At 35.8% G+C, this 13,962-nt stretch overlaps 1 protein-coding gene across 1 annotated transcript; it reads left to right on the top strand.

Annotated features, from left to right (window-relative positions):
- Positions 1 to 2,583: 2,583 nt before the first annotated feature.
- On the top strand, positions 2,584 to 13,949 carry LOC131849680 (disintegrin and metalloproteinase domain-containing protein 10-like; the record flags this gene model as incomplete). Its single annotated transcript, XM_059199793.1, has 13 exons — positions 2,584 to 2,771; positions 4,931 to 5,116; positions 5,999 to 6,111; positions 6,879 to 7,119; positions 7,332 to 7,527; positions 8,449 to 8,612; positions 9,329 to 9,526; positions 10,129 to 10,237; positions 10,805 to 10,916; positions 11,793 to 11,951; positions 12,772 to 12,940; positions 13,286 to 13,458; positions 13,881 to 13,949. Coding segments are annotated over exons 1-13 (2,067 nt in total), but the record flags the coding sequence as incomplete, so codon positions are not given.
- Between the last annotated feature and the right edge of the window lie 13 nt (positions 13,950 to 13,962).

Here is a 13,962-nt window from a genome sequence, read left to right as displayed (position 1 = left end):
TTAAGTCAGCGATTGACAGCCCTAGTTATATGGAAGATGCTCAGACTCTTTCCCGTGGCATTCTGCACGCAAGACTTTTTCATTTTTAGTTATTTATAGCCTAATGCTTTATGCACACGGATATTATGTTAACAAATACTAATGTATGTTTGTGAATTAATAGTATATGTATAAAACCTTCACGGTCCCCTTAATAATAATATGATATCCAGTATCCTCAATCTAATAAGAGACTACTATTCACACTAATAATGAGTGCGTAGCGATTTCTATGTTGACTATCCTCTTACTTGTTATACTGAATTATTTATATAAAAAACATCTATTAAAAAGAGCAACACATAAGTTTCTTGCTCATTCTTCTTGTGATGAATCTGCATTCCGAATGAGTGGTAGAATCAAAATATGACTATTCAAAAGTGCTGGTAATGAGTTTATTTGAATAAAGATTATTTCTATTTCTACTAGACGTAGATGTTTCCATTACCGTAGTGTAAGTCAGAAATCTATCCAGAGACAACGAGTTTTGGTGCCAGACAGGTTAGACGTTTTGATCTTTGTAAAATGGATGAGTATGTATGTATATCACAGTATGCTCTCCTTTTAATGCACAAGTTATAAATAGAGGTACATACTTGAATTTAGACTGAAAGAGTATTTTGCATAAAAATACAAAATTTATGCAACAATCTCAAAAGCTTCCAAACCAAATATCTGCAATCTAACTTTACAGTCACTTATAAAAATATCAGATAAAAAATCTGAGTGTTTTCTGTGTATATTATTTACAAATAATAATATCTAACTATATGTATCAGTGGTCTAGTAGCCGTAACACAACCTCTGCTTAGCTTGGGACTAGATGAAGCTGTGTGAATTGTCCAGGGTTATTATAAAAATATGTATAAATTTAAAAAAGTACACAGCTTTTTACATAAAAATCATGAATAAAATTATTTTAATTGTATAGGAATTAAACGTGCGACTAAATAATGAGATTAAATAAATTTAAAGATAAACTCTAACTAAATATTTCAGAGATAAGCCTGCCAGTGTGACGTAACTCGACAATATGATGTACAGGTAAGTTTATTCAGTGCATAGTTGCATAGTTTTTAAAGGTAATTCATTAATACTTATTCTATAAATAGCCACCGATACGTCCTGAGTCGTTGACTTTCATGATTCACGGTAACCCACGATGGCGTGGAATTATGTACTAGTGGAAACGTCCATCCTTTCTTTTTAGCCCCCGAAACAAAAAAACAACGGTGTTCTAAATAAATAAAAGAAAAAAAAAGTTTCACTTATCTATATGTCAGAGTCTCTCTGTGTTATTAGCCCTCATTTCTTTTTATTTCATTTTAGCCCTCGACGCAAAAGAAGACGCAGAAGAAGAATATATTGAAACTTATAATACCATTTTTCGTATTATAAGTTTCAATTTTCTTCCGTACATCTGTGTAAAAATATCTCAATCTTTTTGAGGTCTATGACTTTTTTTATTTATTTTATGCTTTTTTTCCGTGTCGGAAGTTACATAAAATTATTATTTTTTACTTATTTTTAATTTATCGCTTAGGTACAACTTATAAATGTTGTCTAAAAGATATCATTAATAATTACCTACTTTAATTCACTGGCTTTTATCTTTAATTTGTAATTTTTTAGTTAATACTTATTCTTTTCCTAGTAACTTCCCACCGGCAGAATAAGAATTTGAATTTGAATTAATAATGTCTAAGCTAAAAGAAATATTTTTTGAATAAATTGTTTTTTAGGTTTTTCCTTACAAACTAAAAATCATTAAAAAAATATCTTTCCTTTTTATAATACTCTACTATCGTACCCTAGATCGATAAATGGAGTAGCCATTTATATCCAAAAAGTCGAGAGTTCAAATCTGATCGACATCAGAGAAACACTTTGTGTGCCAATTTATTTTTCCGACACATTCTCCAGTTAGGCAAATATCGATGATAAAAAACCCAAAATTGGGTTATCCCTAACATCGATAACAAAAACACAAAAGCAAAAAAAAGTATTTTAATTTGGATAAAGAATCCTAGTAAAATGAGCTTCCAGACGGTTCTACCATAAAGATATCGGTGTTGGCACACTGCTAGTCTCTTGTCAGACATACGAGTCGTGGTGTAATTACTTTAACATACACACATAATGATTACTTCGCTATTTCGATGCACTCTAATTGGTTTCTTATACGACATACATACTAATTTATGAGATATTCAAGTATTGTTCGTCATTCGAGTTAAGACACAACTTGCATATCAATATTTCGTCTATGCGTACATTTATTAGCAAAAATGGACAGGACAAAGAAAAGAAGTTCCTAAACATAATCCTAATCGTCTGAATGAATTGGAAGAATGGACTAGAGAAAATAAAAAAAATACATAGCAATACTCAATCTATAATCAATACTAAATCACTGTTCTTTATAATATTAGTGTAGACTAAATAAAAACTCTTACAACTGCTTACTAAATAAGTGGGTATGAAAGAAAGAAAGTCCTGTCACACTGTCACTATTTGATATGACTTCATTTAAATTATAAAATAATATTTCATCATGCATCCAACCGTAATACTTTATTACTGGATTATCGGATATCTAACTAAGATCACAAAAGAAGAGATAAACATTGATCGAAGAGGCTATGCAATCTGCAGTTCATATGGATTTAAACTTATTGAAGCTAAATTTGGGAAAGAAACGCATCTGCTTTGTTTAAAGCTAAAAGCTATAGGTATACATTAATTAGTAGCTTTTTGTAATAATTAGTCGATTACGCACGAAAAAAAAAAATACCGGCAATCTTGAATGTACAAAGTCACATATGTAGAGTCACGTGGGGCAAGTGTGCGCAGCGGGTAAGTGTACGCACTCGAAGTATTTCAAAAACGGTTTATAGGTACGAACTGATAACACCCCTCCTCATTAGCGCACAAAAGGCTATACTTAGTGCAACTTTTTCACTGTCCGCCGGTGAACCATTTGTTTCTGTAAGTGAGTATTGTTTTTTGCTTGAAATATAGCGATTTTTGTCTTAAATGAGAGACTCATTCCTTTGTAATATATTTATATTTTGAAATCATGCTTTATACCATCGAACAGTACATTTTATGTAATATAAGCCGTGTTTAATCTTTTGGTGATGACGATTACGTAATATTGCTCAGTTCTGGTTAAATTTTATTTTGATGGTTTGGGGCAAGTGTGCGCATACGAATGTCGGGTAAGTGTGCGCATGCGAATACTTACCCCGCTCCGCTTTGGCTTTGTATTTATGATGCAATTTGTTATTTCAGAGTTTAATTATACATAAAAAATGCCTCGATTATAAAAGAAATGCCGGATAGAAGTGTTGTCACAGAGGAACAGCTAGAAGCTGTAAAAGATTAATTTCGGAGGTTGGTAGCAAACGACAGTGTGGCACCCGCAATAATGAGTGTACCTTCGTCTAGGAATGAATATGTACGACAGTCATCCATCCAAGAAATACCGAAGTTGGCCTTAGGCATTTCTTGGATGAATGACTGTGATTCAAAATCGGCGAAAGAAAGGCAAAAAGTCAATCATTGATACTGTAAGTCCTTATAAAGTAGAATTGGAAAAACAAAAAACAAGAGGAAGAATAAATTGCCAAAAAAGAAGATACGACTTGATCTGAAAATAAATAAAATGATGAGCAGGAATTATTTTGCCCACTGTGTGGAGAAAAATACATATTTCCACCGAATGAAGACTGGATCCAATACAGCATCTGTAAGAGCTGGTGGCATGAACAATGCAATAACTTTGAAAAGGAATTATATGAACTGATGTATTATTAGGTTGAGGATGTCTATTTTCTGGTTTATCATATGAGTCTGACTCTATTTACTGTATGTTACATGTTGCGTACACTTACCCGCACTACTGCGCACACTTACCCCTATACTTGGGTAAGTGTGCGCATTTAAACAGTTTTGATTTTGTTGATTTCCAAAGAATTTGTGTAAATGATAATTATTTATTTTGCATTTAAGTTGTTGATTATTAAATATTTTATATAATAAACCTTGTTTTGTTCCAGTTAACTTCAAATATTTTATTATATGATACTTCAAACCTTAAGTGCGCACACTTGCCCCACGTGACTCTACATATGTGACTATTTCACCTATTTCTTCCTTTAAACAACTTTTTGTTGATTGAATCGCGAAACGACTGTGAAATTATATAACATAACACTGTTTCTGTCCTTTCTCGACTAGGTTGCACTAGTCGTGGTCACAAGCTAACCTGAGAGAGTTAAATACCTTTATTTGCCATAAAATTATGCGTGTTAAACCCGTTTAACTATATTAATAATAATGTGTTCTAAACGCGAGTCCTCAGGAATAGCAACGCGAGTTGTTACTATGGCATCAAATAACCACGTAGCGGCTTTACGATTGTTTGTCTATATACTTATTTTGTCATTATTATTCCAATTATTATGTATAAAATAAAATAAATGTAATTTTATTTTCCAAAAAGTTTTCGTTTTGCTTTTTTTTTTGAGGATATAAAAGCTATGTATGTGAATTTTAGGCAGTAATGGCTGTGTATCTAATGACGGTAATTACTGTTGACCTTTCGCAAAAAAGTCATAAAATTATTTTAATCTCGCATATTTTACTCAAATAAAAGTTTCGTCTTTAAAGATACTAGTTTTCTTGTCAGTTCTTCTCAAGTGAAACTGTACCTTGAAGTAGACGGTAGGGAAAATTCAAAATGTATATATTGAATTTTCCCTACCTATTGGCTTACATACGTATAAGTAACCAAAATCACCTAAATAAAAACGATTCTTAGAATTTGACTTTTCGTAAAAAAAATTAATCGAATTTCAACGTATTGACAAAACAGCACTTATTCTAGGATCTTCCACATTGACCACGCACCGGACTGCTTTATTCCTAGACCCTGATCCCGAAGATGATATCACCACTTTCTCCCTCGCTGACGTCACTATGGCGTATGGATTTCCTATAGAAGATCCTTCAGCTGGCTCGGCCGAAGGTTATATTGGTGATGACCATCAGTTTTATGGGGTTCTTCATTTAGGTAAGTTATTTTTTTACATATCTGAAATACTAAACATATGGATAGTAAGTGGTAACTATCAATGTACGAGGAGAAAAACATCACGGTGTCATGTGATAGACGTGATACCTCGTGATACTCATTCATTGCCATTCCAGAGCATTAAGACATCATGAGTTTTATCCGGTAATTTCACTACCTGATCTGACCCTACAAACGAAACAAAGCAAGCTGCTTTGCGGCTGAAAGAGGTGAGACTGATGTACCCACGTAGACGACATTTTACAGTCGCTCTCTGATTAAATCATTTTTATTCTATCATTAAAAATAATTTGTTTTTTGGTGTGCGTACCTGTAGCCTAAATAAAGTTTGTGGTTGTCTGCGATTGACTGTAATACTCGTATGTATAAAATAAAAGAGCTAGTGGCTTTATAAAATTTAATTGCAATTTTTATCATTGAACAATATTATTAGTTCACTCTTTTAAGTTGTAAATATCATAATCAAAGAAGGAATGTGCATGTACTCTAAAGTAATAGGAAATATACTCATGGCCTTAATTCTGAATGGTATAGTCTGAATGCTCCTGATTTAATTGTTTACTAGGAACCCGATCACGCGTGTCTATGGCCCGGTAGTTCCAATACTGAAGTCAATAAAACAATTGTATCTCATAATTTACACCGGCGAGCCGAGAATATCTCGGAAAAATATTGTTATGCGAGATTTTTACATACATATCCAAATGTTTTAGTTATTAGTTTAGGGCGGATCAAGCTTCAGACTAGAGATATCTCTAGTTCTGCAAGTACTTTTTGATCTATGACGGATATTCACCATCACGCGGGCTGTGAGCACCAGCTATCATCCTCATCGTAATCAGCGCCTAAATAAACTTCCAGGCAATCGCACCCTGCACGCAGACCCATATGGTAAAGATGACCCGAATAAGTTCTTTGGCGCGTTTGAAAATGATAACATGGCGGCGCCGAGATCTCGACGTGATCATGCACAGGTGATCAGGTGAAGTTGTTTACTTAAAAACCGTATTAAATCTAGTAATAATAATCCAGAAGAATTCACTCAAATGCGTCTAGTAGCAAACTAAATTCAGTTTGATACTTAGACGGATAATATCGCCCGTGGATGTTGGAAGAATCGATCATGGAAGCATAGCACAAATGTATATTGATATTAATATGCACATCTATATATACACAGACAACGTCATGGACATGATGATATCATGCGATGACCATGAGGTATCATGGTCATCGCATGATACCTCATGGTCATCGCATGATATCTGACTGAGTGGTAACTCAGTCCTTGTCATTCCGGAGGACCACGATAGCATGCCTCCATATCCTATAACTTCACTGCTACAACCACCATTCAACCGAAACTCATCTTACAAAGCAAACTGTTTGGTGACTAAAATAGGCCAGACTGAGGTACCCACGCAGAGGATTTTTTACATAAGTCTACCTTGTTTGCTTTATAAGACACTAAACAGAGTCCCCTCCGATTGATCCCCCATCCAATTCAAACGGGGATCGAAATTACGACGGCCTGAGTCGAGGTTCGAACCCCTAGCGGTGCCCTCAGACTAAAGTCGTATCTGTCAGGCGGGAATTGGCCTTCAGCCACTCCATAAGTCCTTCCGCGGGTTTTGAGTGCCATCTGCACTCGCCCCTTATCGTCTGTTGAAGCTATAAAGGCCAGCTGCGGCCAACAGCATTAGAGTATTCCGAAAAAAACTAAATAGAGTATTATTTCTAGCTAGAATTCTTGGAGCGCCTACCTTATTTACCTTACCGAATAGAAGAACATAATAGGATGCCTGGCATTGCCCGTGCGAGAATATGTGACCTCCTACTCCTAGCTGACAAAGAATTCTTTGAGAAAGACGCCAACTCGAGTCTGAACCATGTAGTGCGTAGAATGATGCACGCGGTAGCCCAAGCAGATATTATTTTCAGGAATGCAGATTTTGATGAGGACGGCATGCCTGATAATATAGGTATCGATTTTTTACAATATGACTAAATTTGCAGTGTTGTTTTGTAGAGATTACTATTTTTGTCTTGTTTCTTAAATTGAACTGACTATCTTGCAGTTACAATACATATGTATTAATATAATAATAACTGCATAATAGTCAGCTGCTAATAGTCAATAACTCATCAAATTAGTTATTTTTAACTAGTTAATTTATAATTATTTTACCTTTAGGTTTTTCAGTGAAATATATCTTGGTACTGACATCTGATGAGACAAACGCTCGTGTATTTGGTAACCTGCTTAATGATCAAGCTATAGATGGCCGAAATTACCTGATGCAGTTTGCAAGACTTCGTCGCTTATCGGAAGTGTGTCTTGGAGTAGCCTTCTCTGGTCATGCTTTTCAAAATAGAACTCTCGGTCTAAGGTAGCAACATTGAATTTTTATTATAAATCATATAATAATAACTCAGGACATTCACCCGTGCCATGTAGTCCCTAGCTAAATAGAGCTTGTGTTATGGGTACTAAACAACTGATCACTAAATAATATATATTTTAAATACCATGAATTATTGTAATTGTTCTAAGTGTGTATGTATGTATATTTGTATATGAGTGTGTGTGTGCATATGTGTATGTATATGTATATGTGTAAAATGTACATTTGTCAAATATGTAAATGTAATAATGGTTGTCAATAAATATTTTTCTTTCTTACTTTCTTCTTCTTTCTATATGAAAACACTCAGACAATACAAACACTGGTATTCATAATATAAATGTTTCAACGTGCTGGAACCGCCAACCAACCTCAACCATGGTCGCTTAATATACTTTTTTATCCTTATTTCTTATCTGTGCGCACTAAATATTATTATTAAGTAGCTGCATCCGCGACTTCGTCCGCGTGATATTTAACTTTATTTTTCGGAAATAAAGTAGCCTAAGTTACTCCTTATTACATCAGCTACCTGCAAAAAAAAGTCCCGTCAAAATCGGTCCAGCCATTCCAGAGATTAGCCGGAACAGACAGACAAAAATTGAAAAAAAAAATATTTTGGTGTATGTACCGTGTTTGTATTCATACGCACGTAGTAAAAAACGGTTACTTCAATAATATAAACAGATACTCCAATTTTATTTATATGTATAGATAAAAACTTTTGAATATAATATTATTATTTTTGTAATAGATAAAGTTAAAGGTACTTAATACCGGATAGTCAGTTGGAAATATATATTGACACACAATATTTTTCTTATGCCAGCCAGATTTGAACTGACGATTTCTTTAGTGTAAGTTAATAGTGTTGGCAAACATTCAGTAATTTAACTCGTTGAATAGTTTCACGTCCTTGGGAGGCGGAATGGGTGGGGCAGCGGGTGGTCTCTGCGACCGACGTGCATTTGGTCGCTCCTTCAATACCCTGGCAATCGCCCACGCTACCACTGAGGACAAGGAACGTGTACCCGAGAGGATAGCGGCTTTGACTCTCGCACATGAAATGGGTGTGTTCATATTTTTAAAAAACAATCAATTGTATTTTTTGAATACTTGGAATGACAGGTGTCGGCCCTTTTTGGTAGCCGTCGTCCTTTTTGGTAGGATTATTAGTACTATGGGCATCACGTTATCATGTGACATCCGTGATACCACTAATATAATAACTATACATACATTACGAATTTACGACATTCCACAAAGCGCTGCCATTCCAGACTGACTAAGAAAGAAATATCATGCCTCTTATCCTGTAATTTCACTGCTTATCTCAGTCTTTAACTGAAACACAGCTTACTATGCACACTATGAAATATATTGTTAATTTTGGATGAAGATTACTCGTTTCGTAGCTGTTCATGCCTTCAGCTTTATGATTTGAAACCTATCTAAGTAATCTCTATAAAATTCTCTTGTCACAATGTTTCTTACCGTACTCCTCCGAAACTACACATACATATTTTTATGAAATTTCATATGCATATTCAGTAGATCTGAGAATCGGCTATTTTCCTTATCCCTAAGTGATGGTGTCCACCCTAACATTTTTTTTAATTTTTTGGACCATTTTTTTATTTTTATAATGTATGTATTAAAACCTAAATATTCACTCTTTTGTGACCAATCCCTATTTTTAATAGCGATTTTAATTTATATGGCAAAACAACGTTCGCGGGGTCAGCTAGTATTACTATAGATATTAAAAATCTGCGCTTACCTTCAGGGCACAGCTTCGGTGCTCACCACGACGATAACTTCCCGAACCCTGAATGCCGCGGTTACCTCATGGGTTCGCAGTCCTCCACACCAGACACGGGCAAGAACTTTGAGTTCTCACTGTGCAGCAAACGGTTGATAGCTGCCACTCTTAGCAGCATGAGTTATTGTCTCTCGGAAGAAGATAGGCCTTATTGCGGAAATGGTAAAGTATCTACAGTGACCTGGTGACCGAAACTGTAACTAATACCACCATTTTGAAATGTTATTTTGATGTTAAGTCTATTGTTGTGCATTATGCAACAACAGCGACGCTGTCACCGGCACCCATTGGATCAATTCTAACGGCGATCGAAATGAATAGCTCTAAGAACCGAAGTTCAAACCTCTAGCGGTGTGGTCAGACTACAGTCGTATCTGTCAGGCCGGAGTTGGTCTCCAGCCGCTCCATAAGTGCTACCGCGTGTTTTGAGTACCTCGCTTGAATACTCGCACCCTATCGTCCGGTGAAGTTGTAAAGGCATTAGTGTAGTCCGAAAAAAAAAGCTATTACCGGCTCAGATAACTTTGTGAAACTGTATGAGAATTTTATTAAAAAAGATATATTTTTTATATTTTAAAGATATATTTTTTATTTTATTGCAATTCCAAACATAATGTCTAATATATTAGGACTTAACTGCGTTGGTTTCCTGAGCGGACCGCGTGGGGATAGAGCTGTCAAGTCTACTATATGACTTGCCTCATATGACTTGCAATGGGGCCTCTAATTCCCACATTACTAAAATCCTCTCCCCTTTTATATAGGTATAGTGGAGGAGGGTGAGGCGTGTGATTGCGGTCTACCATCACGCTGCAGCCAAAAAGATCCGTGTTGTACACCACGAGCAGGCGGGGCTCTTGTGTTCGAAGAAGGGTATACATTACTTTTTAAATAGTAAACAAAGGTATACTGTAAAAAGTTAGATTTTTAGTCTCACCTATATCACCTATATTAGTCATCAGTAAGTTGTTTTTACGAAGCATAACAGCTTTGTCTTCTAGAATGGCAAGGCATGAGGGGTGTCACGGTATGTCTATGAAATATTTTTTAAATCGGCAAGTAATTTTGAGCTTACAGCACACAAATATACAAGTAATTAAATGTAAATACCTCTGGTGGTAAAGGATAAGAGACATGGCACCTGAGTCTTCTGGAATGGCGACTGGCGGCGTATGCGTGGTACCACGGGTGGCACATGATTATATGATATTCGGAGAGTCGTTTAGGCGACGGTTACCGATTACCATCATCAAGCAGATAACCTGGTGTTCGCCATTCCAATTACATACAAAAACATTACATTATAGGGGTAAGCTACCTCGAGGGAAATCAGTGTTTAATATAGACTAGCATTCAATCAGATGACATTTCATAAATTTTACACCAATCATGATAATATAATAAATACACAAACATTTCATAATAGTCACTGTTTTACAGCACATTACACAAGGAGGGTTGCTCTGTGGCCCCGACTGCTATGTGTCATCCCTCCCAGGGGCTGTGTTGTAACACAAATTGTCAGTATGCGGACTATACCAGTAGCGGAATTGTAAGTGTTACCACATATAAAATAATAGTACATAGTTCTTATTATTATAATAATAACATACATAATTCTTCTGTCTAAACCAGTGATTTCCAAAGTGGTCTATATCGACCCCTAGGGGTCTATAACAAACTGCAAGGAGTCTACGACACTAGTCATCTGCTTTTTACTCTTTTTTGACACTAAACTTTACTACAGTTAGAAATTTACAAAAATTCGATACAAGGTAAGAATGGGGGGTCTACCCAAAACCGAAAATTAAAAGTTTGGAAACCTCTAGTCTAAACTAATCACTCTAGAGGAAGGGGATTGGTTGTAATAAGTACTTCTATTAATGATAATAATCCAGGACACTTAAAAAAACGTATTTAGTATTCTATCAGTTTTAGTTTAGTCTAGTTGGCTAATAGCAATAACACAAGTTCTAAATAGCTTGCAACTATGTAATGACGCTGTGTGAAGTGTCCTAGATTAAAAAAATACGTAATAAATGCGAAAAGTGTATCTGTCTGTTCATTATCTTTTCACGACTAAACGACTGATGATCATAAGTTATTGGTGAAGGTATAGGTATTGTATCTTTTATTATCCATAATTAATAATGTCCCAACAATTCACACGATGCCATCTAGTGGCAAGGTAAGCGGAACTTGTGTTTAGGTACTAGACTACTGGTATAAATACATACTTTTTGTAAATACATACATAATATAGGTACATTGAAAACACCCAGACCGATACAAACAATTATACGCATGAATACAAATATTTAAAGTAACGAAGTAATAAAGCGGTGTACTAAACGGCTACACTACCGAGACCACCCAGACCGTCAAATTAAATAATATAAAACAAATTAACGTAAATATTCTTTGATAGGACTGTAAGAGTCAAGATATGGAATGCACGTGTGTGAACACAACGGACTGCCGATGTGGTTTAGGTGGTCGATGCTTGGCTGACGGCAGTTGCCACGCGGCTGAATGCGCCACCCTCGGACTGAAGGAGTGCCAATGTGGTATCAGCTCCAGGAAAACCGTAAGTTATCATTACCCTGTATCGATATTCTTCGATATGTAATGATTTTCATATTGTTTTTACAAAACCCCAAACTTAAGAACTAAAAACTTATGTCCGAATCGAAATCCGGCACTGATTTCCAAAAAACTAGCTGTCCTGCGCAACTTCATATTGAGCGTCGTGGTTTCTCACTTTTTGTAACATTTTTCTTACTTGCGCCGCACCTATTAGTTGTTGGTGTTAATACTAATAGACTTTCTCGATAAATGAGCTATCCAACGCTAAAATAATTTAAAAAAATACTTTAGTGTTGGATATTAGTTTTAAGCATACAACCTACTATTAGGAAGTTTCATAAATGATACGTCGATGCAGCAATATGCATTTGATTTTTATTTCTCTTTCATTTTTTTTTTTACTTTCGACTACTTTAATGCTGTTGGCCGCAGCTGACCTTTACAGCTTCATCGAATGATAGGAGCAAGTGCAGATGGTACTCCAAACCCGCGGAAGGATTATAGAGCGGCAGAAAGTCAACTCGCGCCTGACGGATACGACTTTAGTCTAAGGGCACTGCTAGGGGATCGAACCTGGGCTCAGGCCGTCATAATTTCGATCCCCGTTTAAATTGGACGTGGGAGCGATCGGAGGGAAGGTCGCACCCTTTCTCCTTCTCTGGACTAATTGGGGCGCCACCAATAATTCGTGACATTACAAATTTGACAAATAATTATTCTAATTTTATATACTGAAGCTAACACTACAACCTCATAAACTTTACCTCTCCCTAATATCAGTATATGTAGATAATTAAAATTTAAGCTATTGCCTGTAATAGGGGGATACATTAAGCAAAGCGCACACGTGTGGTATATGTTGTGAGCTGAACAAAACGACAACTAGACACGGCGAAGGACATTGCATCGGCGCTGAGTTGGCAGCCATGGAGGTGCTCACTAATACCTCGCGACTACCAGAGAATTGGCCGGATCTGGATCATGGAGGTCGTAAGTGTTAATGTATTTATGGCAAAACAACCTGAGTAAAAATAGAGAATCCTTGTAGCATTTCTTTCTCCCCCGAAATAGGATAGAATTGTTACAACTTTACCCATTGGCTTAGTGTTTTATGCTAACTTATCTAACTTTATGCTCATCCTGTAATCCTTCACTGGTGCCCCTCTAGCTTATAACCTTGTAAAAATTTCTTTCTCCCTCGAAATAGGTTAGAGTTGTGCTACATCTCCACACATTGGCTTACTGTTTTGTTATAACGTAGGGGGAAAACCAATTCATATTCTTTAAAAAAATCTTGTGACACTGATTCTCTAATTATAATGACATTTTTTATAGCAAATGTAACCGTGCGCCTATGCAAGGGGAACCAGTGTTACCTGGCGTTGACCCGCGCATGGCCATCAGGCGGGCCGTGTGTGACCCGCAACGTGGTGGGGATATGTTCACCGCGTGGTATATGCAAGCGCGATTACATAACGCCGCGGTCTAACATCTACCCCGATATTATGGTATTTTTTTATATGTAACTAATTTTCTTTCTTTCCTGTAATGAGCCAAGATGTTGTACTGGTGACTGTAGTGGCCAGCCGAGGCCAACAGCATTAGAGAAAAAGAAAAAAAAGAAGGGCGTTTATAATTTTAGGGCGAAATAATGATTTATTTTACAAAATTCTTTCAAAATGGACTTAGGTAATTTTTTATATCCAGTAGATAGGTAATACAGGAAAGTAAATTGTTCTTAAAAAGCCCCGTGCAGTAATGTCTAAACTAAGCCAAATCTGTATCTCAAACACCATCTGTGGTACTTCTCTATAAAACTACTAAATATTACCACATTGAACAAATAGTTGTTTGGTAAAGGTTTGTTAATTTTTGTTCCACTTATAAATTATTATATATTATATTTATATATAATAATATTTATTTTCAGAACGTGAAGTTACTTAGTGAAAGAAAAAACTCGGGTACAAGATTAAGTATGACAATAAAGTCTATTACAATATTTATGATGT

This window comes from Achroia grisella, unplaced genomic scaffold (assembly GCF_030625045.1).
Source record: "Achroia grisella isolate CSIRO2021 unplaced genomic scaffold, CSIRO_AGI_Agris_v1 utg660, whole genome shotgun sequence".
NCBI classification, from domain to species: domain Eukaryota; kingdom Metazoa; phylum Arthropoda; class Insecta; order Lepidoptera; family Pyralidae; genus Achroia; species Achroia grisella.
This window is presented reverse-complemented; position numbering and strand designations above follow the sequence as displayed.